Source organism: Periophthalmus magnuspinnatus, chromosome 19 (genome assembly GCF_009829125.3).
Source record: "Periophthalmus magnuspinnatus isolate fPerMag1 chromosome 19, fPerMag1.2.pri, whole genome shotgun sequence".
NCBI lineage: Eukaryota > Metazoa > Chordata > Actinopteri > Gobiiformes > Gobiidae > Periophthalmus > Periophthalmus magnuspinnatus.
In genome coordinates this window covers 15,335,958-15,357,527 of record NC_047144.1, presented here as the reverse complement: position 1 = coordinate 15,357,527, position 21,570 = coordinate 15,335,958, and the positions used below count along the sequence as shown (strand labels likewise).

Sequence of the window (21,570 nt, the reverse complement as noted above, 5' to 3'; positions counted from 1 at the left end):
AACTTAGCAATGCTCGCCCTCTTGTGGTCATATAGAGTGCATGCATTTGGTAGAAAAACAGAAAATGTCAAATCAAAGATGAACTCTGGACTAATATTGAGCAGCTGTTACTTTTTAATGTTTTATTACTTAATGATACAAAGGTAATAACAAATAAATAGTGAAATGTGACTGAGCCAACACTTTTATCGCACACTCCCTGTTATTGATGCAACCAGAGGACTATTATATTACCCTTATTGATTTGAATTCATAGATAGCATTATTAGAAACCACAATTTTCTGTCTTTGCCTCCGCAACATCGACCCCCATCCTTTTTTCAAATTACAATTCAAAATTGACCTGTTCAGACAATTCTACGCCACATAAACAATCACACGTTAACTTGTTCTGTACAGTGAGTTTTAAAAGAAGCTTATAAATAAAATGTCTTCGTCTTCTTCTAATTCGTCTTCTTCATCTTCTTCTACTTCTACTTATTCTTCTTCGTCCTCTTCTTCATCTTCTTCTACCTTTCTTCTAATTCATCTTCTTCTGCTTCTTTGTCTTTTTACTTCTTCTACCTCTTCATCTCCTAATTTGTCTTCTTCTTCTCCTCCTTATTCTAGTCCTTCTTCTTCTACTTCTCCTCCTCGTTCTTCTTCTCCTACTTCTTCTTCTTCTTCTTGTCCTTCTTCTTTGTCTTCTCCTACTTCTTGTCTTCTTCTTCATCTCCTATTTCTTCTTCATATTCTTCTACTTTTTCTATCTCTTCGAGTATATTTAATAAAAAAATACGTATTTATCATGTGTAAGCTTGTTTTCCATTGCATGTTTCATTCCAAAGTGTATTTCAGGTCATGTATACGTCACAAATGAGGTTACTTATCAAAATGTGCTCAGATGATTTAATGACCTTGTTTGCTAATAACTTTTATTGTCATAGTAGTAATTTAATAAATGAACCATTGGTCGATTGATGCTCCACTAGTAAACACAGGCATTCCCAGGTCAGCCGGGTCCCACCGGAGGAGCTGGAGGAAGCGTCTGGGGTGAGGGAAGTCGGGGAGTCCCTGCTTAGACTGCAGACCCCGTGATAAAAAGAAGAAAATGGATGGATGGTAAACACAGGGTTAACAGTTGCAAATAGTCATGTTAAATATCATGAGCTGCAAAAAAATATTGACCCCAAAAATATATAGCTCCATCTTCACCTTTGGCTCCACCCCCAACTCATAATGCTGCACTCTGATTGGTCTGACCCACTGGTGGCCCAGCCCAATCACAACACTGGAAGCTGGGTGAGTTTTAGTTTGTGAACGCTCAAATATCACACAAATCAATCTTTCTGGACAGACATTTTATTAATGATTCTTAATTGACTGGATCGCGTTAGCAACAGGTTTGATTGACAGTGTTGCTAAGCGCCTGCTCTCTCCTAAACCAGCGGGACTGCTAGCCTCGATGAGCTTCATTTGGTTTGAGCCGGACTCTATGGGTGACGTCTGTATAGACCCTCAGTCGTCCAGGTCTGATCCATAGCAAACAACGAAGTTAAATCTGTCAACTGGACAAATCTTGTAAGAGTGAAGACGTTTTGCTACTTATCCAAGCCGCTTCTTCAGTTCTGGTCAGAATGCTGGTGGCCACTGCCTTTAAATCTATCTGAGGGGAGGGGCTACCCACACTGAAACTGTAAACAGCTATTGTCTCCAGTTTCAGCTGCTAAAGCTTCAGGCAAACAGTTTATTGTATAAACGATTCAGTAAAATATATAAATCTTAGTTTTGCTCAGGGTAGATCCAGCAACCAAAAGGCCTTCTTGAAGCTCCCTGGGAATCTTGCACCCCCAGCTTCCCTACTTCTCGCAGTTATACCTGGAATTCCCAACGGTCTCAAATCCACGTCCTAACCATGCCTGGCTCTAGTTAGCTTCTGAGGCTTGATGAGTCTGTGCGCTTCCTTCTTCAGAACTTGGCGTCAAAGTCAAAGTCTCTGTATTGACTCCAACCATCTGAGCGACCGCCACTTTTTTCTGCTCATAAAGTCTCTCCAGCTCCTGGATTTCTTGGTGCAAGCTCACGTTGTGCTGTCTCAAGTTGTCCATGTTGCGTGTTAAGTTCTGAATCTCCTCGGGTTTTCTCAGATTCAAAACATTTTTCTCAAGAGAGAGTTTTTCCTTCTCCAGTTTTTTGTTTAAAGTTTTGATCTCTGCGTCCTTTTTGTCAATGTGCCCGTACGTGTCCTTCATGGCTTTGCAGTTTGATAATCTGAGCTGCATTGCACCAATCTCTTGCTGTAGTTTTTCGTTCTGAATCTTGAGTTCTTCATGCGTCTGGACTCTTTCCTTGTATCTGAGGGCCCTGACAGATTCCTCTTCGTATTCTGTACTTATTTGGGACATGTGCTTCCTCAACTTCTCATTTTCACTTTGAACAGCCTTTTTTCCAGTTCCATCACTTTGCATTTGTTCTTCTAACCCAACTCTTTGGCAATTTTGAGGCTTACTTCGGCGATGTCATCTTGTATTTTGAAGTTCTCCTGCCTGATCTGATTTCATTCCGATTTTAACCCAGCGTAACATCTGCAAGTCTTCACTGGACAGTTTTGATTGCAATTTGCGATATTCCTGAGTCAATATTGAGACTCTCTCGTGCACTCGCTCCTGTGTGAATGTGAACTGTTGTTGTTGTTGTTGGGTGAACGGGACAAAACATCTGGTTCCCAAGCAACCACGAAGCGCCTCATGTTCCATAGAGCTGCATTTGAGCAAAAATAAAGAAACGCTCAAACTCCTATAGCGCCACACGTCCATAGCATTTTACAGTGAGCCTATTGATACTTTGCAGTGAGATCATGCTCGGGGTGTTCTACGTGTATGTCTATGGTGGAATGTTCAGTGGTTACCATGGCGACACGAGGCACATATTAGCAAACACTGCCCAAAAACGTTTTAAGACAGACTATCTTAAGATGTTTTTTGTCTGTGTGTGCTCTCTGGTCTTCTTCTGTCAGGCTAAAGCTGGCACACTATCAGACTGCAGTAAAATAGACAGCATCTAGTGGTGATATCTGAGAATGCACCATTGACCCCTGCTGACCCCCGCTGACCCCTACCTCTTCACAATGGCATTTCACCATAGAACGACTAACAGATTTTGATTTACTGTGTTTTAATTTTTTTTCTTGCATTTAAATTTTTTTTTTTTTCTGGTCAAATACAGAGCAGTGGGTGGAGATAGGGGGAAGGTGAAACCAGAAGTTTTTGGAGCACTAAATCCCCAAATGCAGAACAATACAGGATTCGTCAAACATTAATCACTCCAAATGCAACTCTGAGTAAGCTAACGATAAAGGAGGAGGATTCAGTCGTAACATGTTCATGAAACTCCATTTTTCATTATTAGTTTATTTTAAAGGAACGCACGCAACCTCTGTTCAAACTCTATTTCCAAACAGAATACACAGATCTATCACCTTTGACCTTTACAATACACTCTTTGTACAGAGTCCTTTTCAACTGGTAGTGAAACTTCAGTAATTGTGACTGGTGTGATTCATATCAGCTCAAACAAAGCCTGATAAATGTGGAATAGAGATTAATGAGCCACTTCCTGGAGTTGGACTTGAAAACCTCAGCTTTAGTGCAGGACTTCAGCCACACCTGTGTTTAACCTGGACTAGAGCGGAGGTACGGAGAGGAAGGGAATGTACGCGCTTTGAACGGCAAAATTTGGGTAGTGGTTCTCAATTAGTGGTGCTAGGACAACTGGGGATACGCTGCCTTCTTCTGGTGGTACTCGGTAAAGTTTTGTTGTTTTGATTTTTGAGACGTTTTTGTCTTAAATGTGTTTTAAGTTTTGAATTTGAGTTGGAGTGTGGATCACAATATACCAGTTTACTAACCAGTCTAGACTTTTAACACATTTGTCTTGCTTATTCTATCTATTCTTTTCTTGCTAAACCAATTATAATGTGTTTTGTCAGTATCTGGTAGAGTTTGGTCAGTTTGGTTGTATTAAGTTTTGATTCAGTCCTGGTTTAGTCTAGTTTTGGTTTGATTCTCACAAATTTATCTTCTGTCTTGTGTTGTTTTGATGTTTTATGTCTTAGTTTAGTCCTTTGTGTATACTGTGAAATAGACCCTGTTTTAGTCCTGCATCAGTCCTGGTTTAGACCTAGAACTTAAAAAGTCTAATTGTAGTCCATGCATAGATCACTGATATTTCCTTGGTCTTGGTTTAGTCCAGGTTTAGACTTTGTTTAACCCTAGTGGTTTGCATCTCTATGTCAAAATATAGATCTAATTTACTCCTAACTGGAATTTAAGGTGCTATTTGTGTAAAACATTTAAAACTAACTGAAATTATTAAGTTAAATCTCCAAAAATATACTAGTACCATTGTGGCATGGACCCCGACGTCTCCATATCTTGCACCATGGACCAAACCCCAGACCAGGACCCTCCAAATGACCAGCAGATCTCGGAGTGGATGCCCAGCGGACATGGTCTGGTGTCCAGTCTGTTCGGGTTGAATGTGGTGCTGCTCGGGGGCGCTCTTTTGGCCGGGCGAGCGTTGACCGATCGGGACGTTTTGTACTGGGAGCCGCAGCTGCTGTTGTTGTTCCTGATGGCGCTCAGTGTGGCCTGGATCCTCTGGTTTATTTTGTGGGACTCCAGAAGACCAGGGTCCAGGCCTCACCAGGACCACCACGCCGGGGGAATCCCTGTTATGTGTGAGTATATGAGGGGTAATGGAAACAGAATTATAATTACAACACCTTAATTAGCCCCAGTAAAGTATGAACTAAGAGTTAAAGGTCCCATATTAGGCTATTTTCTGATATATGATGTTATAATGTTTCCTCATCACAAACAGACCTGGAGCTGTGTTTTGTTTCACTCACACATGTTTAATACACACACCCCACACACAAACTCCATACACCTTCCTAAGAATCATTTGGATGATTTCAGCCTCAGAATTGACAATCTCTACTGAACTAAAGGTAAAATGTAGCTGTGAACTTGGAAAATACCACTTCATGACATCACAAGGTGGAACAGAGCATTTTGAGCTTTGGAGATGTAACAGACTAATAATAAAGTGTTACTCATACAAGTGTGAATGAAACAAAATACAAATCCAGGTCTGTGTTTGCGAAGGGGAAAATGTTATAACATGGTTTAAAGCTCACAAGAGTCAATTTTGAGTCAAACATATAGGCCCAAAATATCATTAGATAAAACTAAGGGAAAAACAGTGGGTGGCTACTGAGCCAAATTAAGGTTGTACACTTCAGATGAACATAAAGCATCGGCAAAATCAAACTGGAGGCCTGCAGGTGACCTCAGAAGATCTCATCAGTCAAAAGAGCCTCCATGTAAAGGTCACACTCCAAGAGCTCAAGACAGGAGACTTTGGCCTTGTCTTTTAGTATAATCTGTAGACTTCAAACTCACTGCACTCTGCTCATAACAATAAGAACGAATGAAAGGCCTGGGTTCCCACTCATTGCCATCCTGCTTTATCCTTTAAAACATATGTGTGGATGAAACAAAACACAACTCCAGGTCTGTTTGTGATGGGAAACAACATTATAACATAAATCAGAACCTACCATAATATGAGCCCTTTAAAGCAGATATTATAACGTGTTACTGGGTATTTGTATTAAACGTGCACTATGTAACTTTTCTAGTGGAGGGTCCAACACCTTCTTGTCTTCATATTATTGTTTTGCCTGAAATGTTCCACAGCATGACACCCAATCCTGTCCATCTCCATGGAGAGAAGCAGGCGATGCCACCAGGCCAAGTATTTTTTAAGCAAGAGAAACATCTGGAATTGAATAAAGGCAAGATGGATAAGTTAAATGCCATGTTGTGAATTCCAGGTGGAGCAATAACAAGCAGGAAACAAGCAGGTACCAGACCTCCATCAGGTTGCATAATGCACCTTTAAAGAGAAAACAAAGAAGAAAATATATTATAAGATGCATCAATACATTTTCAAATATAGTTTCAAATCATAGAGTGGACTAAGCGAGTGTGACGTCACCCATAATGTTCGGCTTAAGACTAAAATAAGATTCACACCTGCAGTTACAGAGAGAGAGACAATTTTTCTATGTAAAATGAGAGTCGCTGGAGCTGGATGCACGCTAATGCTCACTTCCAATTTTTTGCTGTTCATTTATATATACAGTCTATCTTGGATAAATTGTATGTAAAACCAAACTTACCTATAGGATAAATAAATATGTATCCGTTCACATCCATACTCACATAAGCTTAGTCATACACACACTTTTTATAATTTCACTTTTTATCATATTCATCATTTTATTGACAGTTGTGTTGCTTTGAGAACACATTTTATGATGAAAAATCAGTTTTGTCTCTTTACCCAAATACTGGTAAATGGCACATTAATTAATTCATTCATTTTTTTTCTCCTTTTTGAATAATGTTTTGACCTAACACATCAAAACAGACAAGAACACTGAACACGCCCCCATTAATATTTTTATGACATGCAAGTCATAAAAGCCTCAGACAGTAAACAGTGAGCTGAACCACAGACAGTCATGATAATCCCTCTAATAATGATGCTCTATTGACACTGAAGAGGCTAATTAATGTTGAGGCTTGACAGCACCTGTCTCTGTGTACTTACACACACAATACAGATGTGTGTTGTAAATGGACAGAGAGCGGGGTAGTTGTCATGCATGTTTGATTTTTTTTATGTTTTGTTTGCCTACAGAGCTCAAAATGCTCTGTAGGCACCACCTTGTGATGTCACTGGGTGGTAGTTTAAAGAAAGGCTTTTATTATGCCATTTTCTGATCTATGTTATAATGTTGTTTCCTCATCACAAACAGACCTGGAGTTGTGTTTTGTTTCATTCACACATGATTAACACACAAACCCTGCATATTCTTCTATCAAACAGAAAACACAATTAATACAGGAAGTGCTCCACTGTGTTTTTAAACTCCACACATCTTCACTAGAATCATTTGGTTAATTTCAGCTCTTGGAATTGCCAATCTCTGACAAACAAAAGGTAAAAGGAGCTGTTAACTTGAAAACTACCACTTCATGACATAAATGAAACAAAACACAACTCCAGGTATGTTTTTGAGGAGATAACAGCATTATAACATGACTTAAAGCTCACAAGAGTCCATTTTCGGGTAATATAGAACCTTTAAAGTCCATTCACTTTTGTCAGACTTGATTCGACAAACGTATTTCAATGCATAAAACTCAACTTTGAGATATTTGTAGATCTTGCATGGATATTTTAGTCTCCAAAGTAGTTCAAAATGTGCTAATAAAGTACAGTATAAGACCTTTCCGGCTTGGATCTACTGTATATAGTGAAAAGTTTGTTCATATTTTAAAATTGTATATATTGTTTTTGTGCGTCAGTGGTACTGTTGCTGTTCGCGGCCCTCAGCGTGCTCCTGTGCATACACAGACTCGGCTACATCATCACCATGAGACGCTGTAAAGCTCTGGACCAGCTCACTATGCCCATGCTGGAGATCGTGTTCCTCTGTCTGCAGGTACCAGACTTTCAAAAGAGATTATATTTGCATCAGGATGTTTAGTTCTGCTTCTGTACAGCCAAGTCATACAAAATGTGTAGCACTTAGGTGATTTGATTTGAATTGTTAAGCTAAAACATGTCTATTGTTAAAATTTTTTCTACAGGGAGAGTATTCAGACTCTCTTTTTCATGAGCGCCTTGTTAAAACACAGAAAAATACAAAGAAAAAAACACAAAAATAACTTCAGCGGTTCATTTAAAACATTCAAAACAGAAGCAGATGTGAGTATAAATGTTTATCACCAGATTATTAAAGTGCGTTAGGGGCACTAATCTATAAATTTTTTCTTGTCCTTGAAATATATTCCATTTTTAGGAGCTTTTTTTCCCCCCCATTTCAGTTTTTAGACATAGACCATCATGAGATCTTGTATTAAAAGTTCCCGTATCAAAGTTCAACAAACAAGTGAGATATTCAGGCAGTCTATCGTCCCATATAAATACATTTTATAGTGTTGTTTTCTCCTGAGAGATAGTGATGGCCAACCTACTCTAGCGAACAGTGATGGAGGTATTGCCTTTTAAACAATGACACTGCAGAAGCTTTGACCCGTTTTATGGTTAATATCTCTGTAAATAAGGCACCTATGGGTTACTTTTGTTTATATTTCGATCCAAAAATGGTGAAGCGCCCACAGAGAAAGGCCGGACATGCTCTCAATCTGACTTTACAACAATTAAATCAAATCAGTAATCAGTAATCATAATGAGATTGAGTAAAAAAATAACCGTTTTTCCTGATGTTTTCTTTCATATTCTTATTACAGTCATATTTACTATGGGCCCATTCCAAGGACTGCATCCACATCCACAAAACCGTCACAAGGTGCTTCTCTTTTTGTTTTATTTTTATTATTGACAACTTTGACAGTAGTTCAGTTGGTAGAGTGCATTTTATAGCATTTAAATATCTTTGTATGGTTTGTATGCAGAGCCGGCCTCATGGTGATCCTGTGTGCTGACCTGTTACTGTGGCTCAATGCTGTGACCGACGACACCATTCACCAGGAGATGGAGTTGGATAAAGAGGACGGAATAACTCCAGACAACTTTACTCGCAGTTTAGACATTTTTGCGCTGGGTAATTTCATTTTTATTAACTTTTTATTGTTCTTTTGTTGATTTTTTATAGTTATAGAAGGTGGTTTACACTGTACTGAGGGGAGATGTTGAATATATACTGGTTTATGAGTGCCAAAAAGAGCATGAAGTTATTTTATTCTAATAGTTTCTTTTTGCAGACCAAGGTTTAGTTTGTTTTCATACCTGACAGTTTCAAATGCTCACTAGCGTACTTCCTCAGTGTCTGGTCAGCTGATTTAAACAGGTTTTGGCGCCGTTTTCCTACTGGTGGAGGCAGGACAACACCGGCATCTGCAGTTCGACTTCTTCAGGAGCGTATCCCATTTGAAAGTAAAAAAGGCTCACTCGTCCCGGTTTAAAGTCCCGTAAAGTTTCTATATTCAGATTGCCTCTAAAATCCAGTGATGATGTTTGTTGTCCTCTGTTCCAATGATGTTTGCTCCATCCCAGTCGATAATGTTGTTCTTTCTTTTATAATGCTCAAAAATGGCCGATTTGAGTTGCTTCTGTTCTGCTTTGTGTGCACGCCTTCGCTTTTTTCTTCTCACATTCTGTTCCTTTTGTGACTTTATCTTTTGTGTGGACGAGTCGTCTATAAAACAAAAGTAAACCTTGGTCTGGAAAAAAATATTAAAATAAATTAACGGACAACCAGATGAAGCTCATTGGACTGGAGTGTGAAGTTAGCTGAAGTGGAAACTAAAGAAAGGACTGAAAGAGTCAAATTTCTTAAACAAAAAATTGTGGAAAAAAACGTAGCTTACTAAATATTTCACATCCTGACTGGATACACCACTGTAAGGTGTGAAATTGCCCATAGAGAATAATTCTAAAGGTGTTTATTCTGTAAGATACCATTTAATTACAGTATTAAGCTGTTATTTTTAAACAATACTGTTACCGTTAGTGACATGTTTAGGATATATACAATAAAACACATGTGTTTTTCATGCCAATACACTGTCCAACATGTGTTAGACTAGACCATAGAGTGTCACTGGTCTTTTCAAAGAGGAAACATGTTGTCTTTTTATGCCTCGATCCATCTTATTTCGGAGGATGCTGTGGGCACCACCATCGTCATTCTGGTTGTATTATTTTGCATGTGGCTACCGATCTTGACAGCAAATAAATTCTAAAGGGACTACAAAGCCGTTTTAAAGCCTAAACCAAGACTAAGCCAGGACTGAAGTATAACTAGACTAAAACTTGACCGTATATCTGCCAGTGACCGCCAGACCACAGTCAGAGCTCTGCAGACTTGGTCGAGCACAAACTTCTGAATTTACATCATTCTGCAGTGAGGAATCTTGGGAGATTGGACTGTGTTCACACTGGACAAGCACATTCGCTCTGTGATAAAGTCTTGACTTTATCTTGACTTGTTGGTCACATGAACATAGAATGTTTTACACAAATCAACGTACTTTATATCAGATTTTAATGGCAAAACCTGTCTCAAATTCTTCATTGAAATTAATGGGATTCCTGCTTAAGTGCCACCACAAAGAATGCGCAGTTTAGGAGCATTTAGGAGTATTATCTTTATCCATCCATACTCACCTAAAACCCATTACAGCCAGCAAGAAATACACCAAATATTTAATTGCAACTTTAAATGCAACTTTTCCGATGACCGGTCCACCACCTGCTTGTCACTATTGCTTTGCCTGGCATGTCCCACAATATGGCATTAAAGTTATCAGTCTCCATGGGGACAAGCAGTTAATGTCACCAGGCCAAGGTATAGGTAAAATTTGTGGAGAGGCGATCCTTCTCCTAGAAAGAATGCATGTTTTTCAAGGTATTTTTGAGCATTAATAACTGTCACTGAATGAATGGTTGTGTCAGCTTCTTGTCTTGGAGATGAGATGTCAGTGGGATCTCTCAGTCATCCAGGTCTGATCCATAGCAGAAGAAATATTCTGTTATATATATTCTAATATATCTGTCAACTGGCCAAAAAGTTGTAGGAGTTGTAGAAGTCTTGGAGATAAGTTCAATGCCATACTGTGGAACATCCCAGGCAAAGTATTAACATTTCTATGGAGATAAACATATAGCTGACCTGCACACCTGAAAAGTTACACCTTTAAATTATTTTATGTTGTTCGTATTAAATGATTTTGAAAGTATATTTTCATTTCCAGATTCATCAAACACCTCCTCTTGTCGCTGCAGCTCCGACCCCGCCTGTCTCGTTTTCCAAAAGGGCTTTGAGGTCTTGTTCCCCTTTTCCATGGAATACTACCTCATGTCCGGATGCATGATTTACGTTATGTGGAAAAACGTAGGGCGTCAGACCTCTACCCATCACCACAGCAACCACAAACTCACCTTTAAAATCGTATACCACGGAGGGTTCATTTACGGACTCATATTTGGAGGTTTTGTGCTAATCGCTGGGGTAGCAGTTTTCATTTTGTATCAGGTTTGGGTGGGACAGTTGCATCACAGGCTTACGGCATTTCTGTTATTCTATGGTTTTCATTTAGCGGTGATGCCAATAATGTCTTTTTCTTCACTGGTGGGTTTGTTGGTCCATCGTCTTGAGAGAAGGGTTCATGAAGGAGGACATAACCCCACCCGGAGTTTGGATGTCTTGCTACTCACTGTCACTGCTTTGGGACAGCTCGGTCTATCCTATTTTTCTATGGTGGCTGCGTTTGCGATCGGGACACAGGGAATTCTGGGAGATCTGGACTTGTCTTATTCGGTGCTGAGTCTGCTGGAGTTGGTGCTGCAAAATATCTTCATTATTGAGGGGCTGCACAGACATCCGAGTCTCAAGGCCAAGAAGAAGCCAAAGAGTACCATGTTTAAGGTAAGAATGAGAAGTTGGGATCAGTTGTCATCTTTAGGGCTGGGTGAAATGGCCAAAACATGTATCTGGTACAAAATTGCAAATTTCATAGATTCATAATTTTGCATACTAACTAGGAACACTCTAGAAAATATTATTTTTGTTTTGTTTATGGTTGTGGTCTTCCAATGAAAATGATGCCATATGCAAAACTCTATGTACCATTTTACACAATATTTGTGTAAAAATTGTTTATTTTTTTAAACAATTTTGTAGATGCTATGGGAATAGAAATAACTAGTCCTGCGTAATGTGGTTAAAACTTTGATATTATGTTGTGGTAAAGAAACAGCTGAGCCAAAAGGCAAAGCTCTTGATTTACCAGTCAATCTACGTTCCTACTCTCACCTACGGTCATGAGCTCTGGGTAATGGCCGAAAGGACAAGATCGCAAATACAAGTGGGCGAAATGGGTTTCCTCCACAGGGTGGCCGGGCGCACCCTTAGAGATAGGGTGAGGAGCTCAGTCACACGGGAGGAGCTCAGAGTAGAGCCGCTGCTCCTACATGTTAAGAGGAGCCAGCTGAGGTGGCTCGGGGATCTGCTCAGGATGCCTCCTGGAGGCCTCCCTAGGGAGGTGTTCCAGGCAAGTCCCACCGGGAGGAGGCCCCGGGGAAGACCCAGGACACGCTGGAGGGACTATGTTTCTCGGCTGGCCTGGGAACGCCTTGGAGTCCCAACGGAGGAGCTGGAGGACGTGTCTGGAGTGGGGGAAGTCTGGGACTCCCTGCTTAGACTGCTGACCCCATGACCCAGCCCCTGATAGGCAGAAGAAAATGGATGGATGAATGGACTTTGAGATTATTACTATAGTTAGTGTTTTTGTTTTGCCTCTCCTAAAAATATAGCTACTTTGGGGAATTTCATACATGGATTAGTTTAAAGTGTCTTGTTGACAAGGAGAACAAGAAAATTCCTGATGCTTATTGGATTTGCTGTTATTACAATCCTACATGTAATTGGTTCCAGAATAATCTGAGCCCAGGCAGTAGTAGTTGATGGGTTTAAATCAATTTAACTTTAAGCAAAAAAAGTGTCCCAAGGCTAAATTTGGGCTTGCCAATTTTTATAAAATGTATTAATTCCATTGGTTGCAATTTAAGAGAAAGCCTCATACATTTATATGCAGATGATAATATTTTATATGAAAGTGCTCTCTCTGCTGATCAGGCAATTTTAAAATGGGAGAAAAATTGTAATGAAATAAAAAAAAAATCCTTCAAAAATTTTAAATTATCAGCGAATGGAAATAAAACTATAGGATTTAAAAAAAAAAACAAAAAAAAAAACCCAAATACAATACTATTACAAACCTTTTTATCCACTAAATGGTACATTGATTGAAAGAGTCATCACTTTATATATCTTGGGTCTTGGCTTGATAAAAACTTATCCTTTAAAATGCATATCTTGGAATTATGCAACAGTTTTAAATCAAAATGATAATTTTATTGTATTGTATCCCTTGTATCCCATTGAATTACAGAAAAAACATTGTTTAAAGCAGCCTTTCTTTCTGTACTTGATTATGGAGATATAATACACACACAGACTTTGCTTTTAAAAGCATCACTTGTTGACAAAAAATATATCACAGTGTTAACCAAATTACTCCAGAGAAATTATTTCCGTTCAAACCCCATCGCATCTGCAACAATGTTTAAAAAAAGATTCATTCAAATATTGTGTGAAATGGTACATAAGACTTTTACATACGGCATATCACTTTCACCAGAGACCACAACCATAAACAAATGATCTAAAAGGTGTTCCTTGTTAATATGCAAAATTATGAATCTACAAAATTTGCATAGAAATGCAGCAAATACATGATCTAGGATGAGTCTTGGTTAAAAGGGCCTATACTTCTCAAATTATTTAATCAATAGATGCATTATGTGTGTATGTGATGTTGAATCTGTATCTCTGGCAACTCAGATCAGTCAGATTTTCTCTTTAAGACCATTCACTTACATGGAGGTCTTAAACACTCCACTCCTTAGACCCAAATGCACTCCGCTCCTTAGATTTTAATCCAAAATTTCTGTTTCTAGCTGCTCCATATTTAAGTCAACCTCTATTACATATTTTTAATTTATCAATTCAAATGGCAGTTATACCAGAATTATGGAAAATGGCACATGTTTTGCCTTTACATAAAGGTGGGACAACTATAAATGTAAATAATTTCTGGCCAGTATCTAAAGTACCTTGCCTTACAAAAGTTTTAGAAAAGTTAGCTGCAAATCAAGTTACAATTTATCTAAATAAATGCTCCATTTTGAAGTCTTATCAAACGGGTTTCAGAAAAGGGCATGGTACTGTCACTGCAACCACAAAAGTTTTACATTTTCTCAGCCCTTGATGACAAACAAGAGCTCTGTGTTGCTCTGTTTATTTATTTAACTAAAGCTTTTGATTCAGTAAATCATAAAGTCCTTTGAAGCATCTGAAGCTAATTCTATTTGACAATGCTATGTGTAATTGTTTCCAAATTGATCTTTCAAACAGAATCCAGTAGTAATAGCTGATGGATTTAATATATTTTTTTTTACTTTAAGCAAAGGAGTGCCCCAAGGCTCAATTTTGGGCCCGTTACTTTTTACTATAGTTTTTAATTCCACTGGTTGCAATTTATCAACAAGCCTTAATAAATTTACAAGCAAATGATGCCGTTTTGTATGCAAGTGCTCCCTCTGCTGACCAGGTGATCTTAAAACTGCAGCAAGATTTTAATGAAACCCAAAATTCCCTCAAAATCCTAAATTATCACTGAATGCAAATAAAACCAAGTATATGATTTTTCCTAAATAATATTTTAGTGATGTGCAAACTACAAATGTTGGTTGAAAAAAAATAATGACTTTATATATTTTAGGTTTTGGCTTGATGAAAACGGATCCTTTGAAATATGCATCTCAGAATTATATGACAGTTTAAAATCCAAATTATCATTTTATTATAGAAACAAATGCTGAATCTCATTGATTTACAGAAAGGAAATTGTTCAAGCAACCTTTTTGTTCTGGATTATGAAGATATTCTATAAATGCAGACTTCAGCCTCCACTTTGAAACCTTTAGACTCACTGTTTCACTCAGCCCTTTGTTTCATAACAGTTCACACTATGAAAAAGTAGACTGGCCATCTCAATCTGTCAGAAGAGAACAACACTGTGTAAAATGTAATTATTAAGGACTAAGACAATAGACTGACTCAATATCTCACTTGGAACTGGCTGCACTATAACTGAAAAAGAATAAAACGCTTTTGGTTATTTTGCTTCCAACAAATAGAATCCATTTAAAGGACATGTAAAACTGGATGTTGTTGATTATTTTGTTTGTTTTTGTTTGTATTGTTCTGTATTTTAACAGTCTGGTACTCACATTGGGCTCTGCTTGTATAAATAAAGATAAATGAATGAAAGAAACGAAAAATTTTGGGTTGCAACTTGTAAATTTTGTTTTTCATAAAATATCTGGGTGTTCTTTACGGAAATAAACTTTATGTATTTTTCAGCTAAAGAAAAAATCAGCTGAATCAGAGGAGAGAAAGACGGGCATCATACTGTTGGATGAAAATACAACAGCGCCACCTGCTGCCCCGAATCAAGAACGCAAAAACACTTGGAGTAAAGTAATAATACAAGAAGTCTGTGCATTCCTCGTTCTCTCCAACATCATGGTGAGTAAACTCATATTTAAAGCACAATACCTGCCAATGCTTTATATAGCTTTTCTTGGTTTAAATGCATGACAAGTAATAATTGTTTTAAATGTGCTCTGCAAAATCAAATAGGCCTACAGCTAAAATTTAGACAGTTCATCATGCTTGTTTTAAAATCTACTCATAATTACTCAATATTCTAACTTAAGACACTTTACCCAAATGTTTTTTCAGTGTGTAATGTATTGTCTTTCTCATTACAGCTGTGGATCATCCCTGCGTTTGGAGTGCACCCACAGTTTGAGAACGGTTTGGGGAAGCAGTTTTTCGGGTTCAGTTGTTGGTTTGTTTTGGTGAATGTGGGTCAGCCCCTCACTGTCTTCTACAGGATGCACTCGGTGGCTGCACTGATGGAGCTGCTCCTCAACGCAACATAAACAAAACAAATGGATTCCCCAAATATTTACAATATATAATAGTGCTGAAGTCCTTTAGGTAAAATAGTTTGAATAAAGAACACTTAATCTTGATTTGATTTGAATTTGTAAATTTCACTTAAAAATTATCTATCAATGGAATGGAAGTTTTCTGTACTTAAAAGAAAATACATCTTATTATATAAAAAGGGGGGGTATTAGGCAAAATAATTTTTTTTGAGTGTTTCTATGTTTCTCCCATGTTCCCTCATCAAAAAACATGCCTGAAGAGAACTGAGATGTCATTCATGCATGTTTGAGTAATTTAGCGCTCTCTCCTGGACCCTTAGATGTAAGATTTGTCCAAGGCTCCGCCCACAAGCCTACGTCACCCATGCTCCCACGTGACAATGCTTCATAAATATATGAAAACAGGATGAAAAACTGTACACCACACCTGATGTACGCACGCTGATTGTGTTGTGATAGCATTCTGAAGGGGGGTGACTTAGTGTGGAGAGCAAAAAGAGGCCAAGCCCTGGATGTATTTTCAAAAAAATACAAGGTAACACTAAATATGGTATGTGTTATGCAGTTAATATCCCATAGAAGTAAAACACAGCCTTTTTAAAATGAGAAAAACAACAACCTCAGTAAACAGAATCTTAAGTTGCTTGAAAAAAATTATATTCCATTCGTAGATAAATTTAACCATCAAGTCAAATCTAATTTTAACTTATAAAGAGATTACTTTTTTGCTGTGCAATGTTGTAGTCAATCCTTTATCTTAGTTAGGTTTCTGAGATTTTTTTTGGGGACAACAGCAACGACATCGAGGTGTGTAGTGACTTATAGATTTGAAAGTGAATCATGAGTTTAATCTGCATTTTTTTCATATAAATACAGTTTCCTAGTACTTTTTTTCTGTATAAATAGTTGTTTTTGCATGACCTCTCCCTGCAGGTGTAATCTTGTGAGTGCAGATTAGGTCAGACACATATTTTATAGTTTGAAGAGTTTTGCCACGCCCCCTTTTTCGTCAACAACTGTTCTAAATGGCATGTCATTAAAAACCAAAACATGATCCAATGTTTAGTCAACCCATAGCACATTTTAACATCCATTTTAACTTGATATGTTACCAATAGTTTAATTTCAACAAAGATTTTTAATGTAAACACTTTTGTTTGGCATACAATAGATTACATGTATGTAGGTTTTGGATTGGTCAATTGACAATTTAGAAGTTATGCAAATCTGAACTAGAACGTAGTTTTTGTTGTTTATTTAAAGGTACTGTGACCAAAATGTTTTATATACATCAATAAATGTTTTCTTGTAAAAGTGTAAAGTGTCTTTAGTAAAAATGATCAGTTAAAGATTAAAAATTGCATTCTTTTAGCCACACAATCTTGCACACATCTTGATATCCAGGCACTTTATGTAAACATGCTTTCTTACAGTTCTTATTTGCAAAAACATGAATCTATTTAAAGGAAGTTATACATTATATAAATCTTAAGGCTGTGAGATTCATTGCAATCAAATCAAAAACACAATTTGAATGGACGCAATTGGCTAATCGCAATTTTTGAAGTACTGTAATTTTCTCCACCAACAACAATCTCCTCCAATCTCCTGTCTTATTCTGCACAAAACCTGCTAACCCTGTAGTTTATATCTGTAGAAACCATAGACAGTTTAAAGAAGTGGACTAAGTGAGTGTGACGTCACCCATAGCGTTTGGATCCAGTCAAATGAGGCTCATCGATGCTAGAGCAGTTATAGAGGTGAATTTGAAGCCGAGTTCCATATTGGGAATTCTGACCACGGGTATCATAGCAACCAAAGAGTCAATATGGAGCGAAGCTGTTGAAGGCACCGCCCCTTACCGCACGCATCCTTGGTTTGGCATGGGGTGGACGCAACGTTGTCAATCAAACCTGCTGCTAATGGTAGACGGAGTGACCTTGGGGAATTAAGGCAACCGATTTATCTTTATTATGTTCATATCTTGAGTTACGGACAAAATAGTGAAATACCAGGATCATGTAGAGCGGGTTAATACGAACATTTTAAGACCAAAATGACGAGTCTGACAGCAGCAGTTATAGAGAGAGGGGCCACAGTTTCCTAATGTAAAGTGAATTGTGAATTATATATACAGTCTATGGTACAAACATGTTCCGAAATGTGATTGTTGTACTTCAGTCAGTTCATATTTCAGTCTTTTTGTCAATTCTGCTTAACACGTTTAAAATGTGAACTTTGAACAGGATCCTATCATTATTTTTCAGGTCTAATATATATTCACATCTCAGCAGCATCTCAATCTATTGCTACCGAAAGTTGCACAGTCTGTCTACAGCTCCCCCATGTGTCCAATTTTAATAAATAATAAAATAATAACATAATAAATAAAAATTTAAGCAAATCTATAATAGTAACAGATAAATGTTTTGACTTGAGTTGCCATAGAAACCCTTTGAGGTGTAACTACGTGTTGGGTTTGTGTAGTTAATGTGAATATGATAAAGAATCCCAGTTCAACATGGGTCTCTGGTCTCACTATAAAAAAGGCAAACCAGTGGATGTTTTTGTTGGCGGCTTTCAGATCCTTTGAATTTCGAACAGTCGGATGTCCGTGTCGTACCAAATGGGCGGGTCCACGTTTCTACAGCAACAAGAAAACACCTGTCAACCACTTTGCTGAAGTTACTTGGTTTGCAGTAGGCCTACAAGTTTGTCAAAATGCTATTCTGAAATATTTAAAGGTTCACTGTGTAACTTTTCTGGCATGTGTGAGATTATTGCTTTGCTTGGAATGGGAGGATCTACGTTTCCACAGCAACAACAAAATACCTGTCAATCAGCCATTCAGTCAAAATGCTATTCTGAAATTATCATATTAATGTCATATTTAAAGGTGCAATGTGTAACTTTTTTGGCAGGGGAGAGATTATTTCCTTACTTAGAATGTTGCACAGTATGACATTTAACATGTCTGTATTGGCTTTACTCAATTACAGGTGTTTATATTGCAAAAGAATACATTTGAAAAGCATCGATACGTGTGGCTGTTACCTGCTTGTCTCCATTGAGATTGACAAGTTTAATGCCATACTGTGGAGTGTTTCAGGCAAAACACTAACATATCCACGGAGACAAGGAGGTGGCACAGAAGAAGTTACATAATGAACCTTTAAAGATGTCCCAACTTGGAAAAGGAAAATAAAGACTAAAATAAAGACTTAACTAATACATTTTCACTAATTATATGGTACATTTTGTTATAAAAAAGGTGTAAGTCAGTTTTCTTCTTAAAAGGTCCTATATTACACAAAATAGACTCTTGTGAGCTTTAACTGATGTTATAATGTTGTTACCTCCTCAAAAACATACCTGGAGTTGTGTTTTGTTTCATTCACACATGTTTGAGTAACTATTTTACTATTTACTATTTTACTTATTAGTCTGTCTATATGTCCAAAGCTCAAAATGCTCGGTTCTACCTTGTGATGTCATGTAGTGGTATTTTTTAAGTCTACTTTTTACCTTAGTTCAGTAGCGATTGGTTATTCCAGGGTTGAAATCATCCAAATGATTCTAGTGAAGGTGTATGGAGTTTAAAAACACAGTCAAGCACTTCCTGCATTACCACATGACATCACAAGGTGGAACAAGAAGTCTTAATATGCAGGGTTTGTGTTAAACATGTGTGAATGAAACAAAACACAACTCCAGGTCTGTTTGTGATGAAGAAACAACATGAGAACAGAGAACAGAAAATAGTGCATTTTTGACAGTATTTTACCGTATATAAATGACTCCCCACATGTAGGTGTGAAACCAGGCGGTGGTCCCACTGTTGGCCTGGTACTTTCGGATCAGAATGGGATGAGGCACCGGGAGCAGACCCACAAGAGTCCCGTGCTGCAGAAAATGAAGGATCTCTGTCTCATCTGTCAGACCCCTGAACAACAGGACAAGGTAAAGCCAAGAACTTAAAAAAAGCCTAAAAAATGTATAATATAGCATCTTCAAAATTAGTTCTTAACAATATTGCAAAAGAAAAATTTTGGACACTGGACAAAAGTTTTAGAGTGAAGACGTTTGATGTACATCTCCATCTCAAAGCCACAAACCACAGCTTTGAAGATAGTGAGGTACAGATCTTAGCCAAAGAAAAGAAATGGTTTGAGAGGGGAGTTAACCCTATAGCGTCAGATGCTATCGTCGCCGATAGAGCGCGGTTGCTGACTTTATAGTAGCGTAAATGGTAAAATGGTAAATGGTCACATTTTTCTATAGCGCTTTTCTACCTTCAAGGCACTCAAAGCGCTTAACTCCGTAACTCCGCAACCAGTCGTGCTCTCATGTAAATTCAAACGGCGTCTCACACGGGGCTATTTAAACATTTTAGCCTCATTACGGTAATCTGCCTCTGTTGTCCCTCGAAGGTGACGAATGAGAGCGCGGTGCTGCAGGGATTTTCCCAGTCACTTATTCGATGCGTAAAAGAAAAAATACGGATGGATATGTAAAATAGAGGTAGTTGTGTGAAAAAATGCAGTAAATTCTGATACTTCCTTTAACATGATTTTTATGGCTAAAAAAAGAATAAAAGTCTAGGTGAGCTATACTGGCCCATAGTGTGCATCCATCTTTGAAAAGGAAGAAAAACAATAGTGCTAGCAAGTAATAGATGTGAGAGCAGCCATTAGGGACATGAATGATTATGCAAAATATGAGTCAGTGTAGTTAGCTCCTCGCTTCAGATAGATATAAGGAAGTCCATCAGCAATCTGACCAGGAGCCTGCATAATCCCTCAGTCGTCCTAACACACCTTTGGTATGAAGTTTTGGTTTGTTGGCCTGGTCTAATGAGTGACACTAAGTGTGACTCAGACACAGTTCACACTTAGTGTAGCTCATTAGACCTGGCCAACAAACAGGTGTGTTAGTTTCAGTGCAGTTAGCTCCTCCCTTCAGACAGATATGGGGATGACAGTGGCTCAGTGGTTAGAGTGTTGGTCCCCCAACCTGAAGGTCGGAGGATCGAGTCCTGCTCGGACCAAGTTCTGTCGTTGTGTCTTAGGCAAGGATTCGTCTGATTCCAGACTGATTCCGTCAGTCTGCCCCAGGGCAGCTATGGCTACAATAGAAGCTTACCATCACCAAGTGTGGAAATGAATGAATAATGACTATAGTGTAGCGCTTTGAAAAAGTGCATTACAAGTGTAAGCCATTATTATTATTATTATTATTTATTAGATATAAGGCAGTGTCAATCTGAGCAGAACTGAAGAAGTGGCTTGGATCAGCAGTGAAACGCCTTCACTCTAAAACTTTTGTCCAGTTGACAGAAATTAACCTGGACTTCTCAAATTTATAACAAAAATATACATGCTTGCATATGTTTAGGCCTGTCACTATAATTGCTATATCAACATATTGTTCAGTATGTAAAAAATGGAACAGTATTTTTTGGGTCAATAGTTATAATTTAGCTAACTCAGTGTAGTATAAATCCTATAGTGTCTCCACCAGTACCATCAAATTGAAAATGGATTCTGAATGGGAGCTTTGATTGCAAAGTAGTGTCCAGATGACGATTGCTGAAACCTTTTTTTTTTTTTTTTTTACCTATAATAAATAAACTTACTTGTCGATACAGATCTTTTCCACTTGTGGGACCAGGACCTGAAGTAATCTCATGATGGTCTGCAGAGGGAGCTTGGACTTCCACGACAAAGCCTAAAAAATAAAAAAAAACATACATAAGACAATTACATCTTCAATAATACTATGTGGATGATTAAATATTTGTAACTGACCCAGTCGGATGTGGGGGTCCAGCCGGCAGACGAGGAGACACTTGAGAAGCGACTCCGTGAAGCCTCTGACTCAACCTGTGTTTGATGTGAACGCAATTTT

The 21,570-nt window shown here is 38.0% G+C and overlaps 2 protein-coding genes across 3 annotated transcripts in view; one reads left to right on the top strand and one right to left on the bottom strand.

The window, feature by feature from the left end:
• The first annotated feature begins 3,672 nt into the window (after window positions 1–3,672).
• LOC117387492 (proton channel OTOP3-like) lies at window positions 3,673–16,803 on the top strand. Of its 2 annotated transcripts, XM_033985007.2 has the most exons (8): window positions 3,673–3,783; window positions 4,378–4,717; window positions 7,422–7,558; window positions 8,370–8,428; window positions 8,535–8,683; window positions 10,836–11,509; window positions 15,071–15,235; window positions 15,481–16,803. In XM_033985007.2, exons 2-8 carry the CDS (start codon window positions 4,390–4,392, stop codon window positions 15,652–15,654), a joined length of 1,686 nt encoding a protein of 561 aa, XP_033840898.1. In that variant the 5' UTR covers window positions 3,673–3,783; window positions 4,378–4,389; the 3' UTR covers window positions 15,655–16,803. The 2 variants fall into 2 exon arrangements, with proteins under 2 accessions (XP_033840898.1, XP_033840897.1); XM_033985006.2 differs by lacking the exon at window positions 3,673–3,783 and having other exon boundaries at window positions 4,225–4,717.
• Window positions 16,804–17,034: 231 nt separating this feature from the next.
• The window catches only part of LOC117387491 (protein HID1-like), a 53,533-nt gene continuing 48,997 nt past the window's right edge, over window positions 17,035–21,570 (bottom strand). Inside the window, exons 16-19 of the mRNA XM_033985005.2 lie at window positions 21,471–21,545; window positions 21,299–21,390; window positions 19,448–19,606; window positions 17,035–18,307 (exon numbers count right to left, since the gene is read on the bottom strand). Of these exons, the coding sequence (XP_033840896.1) occupies window positions 18,244–18,307; window positions 19,448–19,606; window positions 21,299–21,390; window positions 21,471–21,545 (390 nt within the window). The 3' untranslated portion in view covers window positions 17,035–18,243. The remainder of the gene's footprint in view (window positions 18,308–19,447; window positions 19,607–21,298; window positions 21,391–21,470; window positions 21,546–21,570) is intronic.

Excerpts from the sequence above, each read along its gene's own strand:
- LOC117387492 (XM_033985007.2), top strand. The coding sequence starts at position 4,390 with ATGGACCCCGACGTCTCCATATCTTGCACCATGGACCAAACCCCAGAC. Across the intron at positions 11,510-15,070 it reads CAAAGAGTACCATGTTTAAG|CTAAAGAAAAAATCAGCTGA; the intron begins GTAAGAATGAGA and ends TGTATTTTTCAG. Across the intron at positions 15,236-15,480 it reads TCGTTCTCTCCAACATCATG|CTGTGGATCATCCCTGCGTT; the intron begins GTGAGTAAACTC and ends TTCTCATTACAG.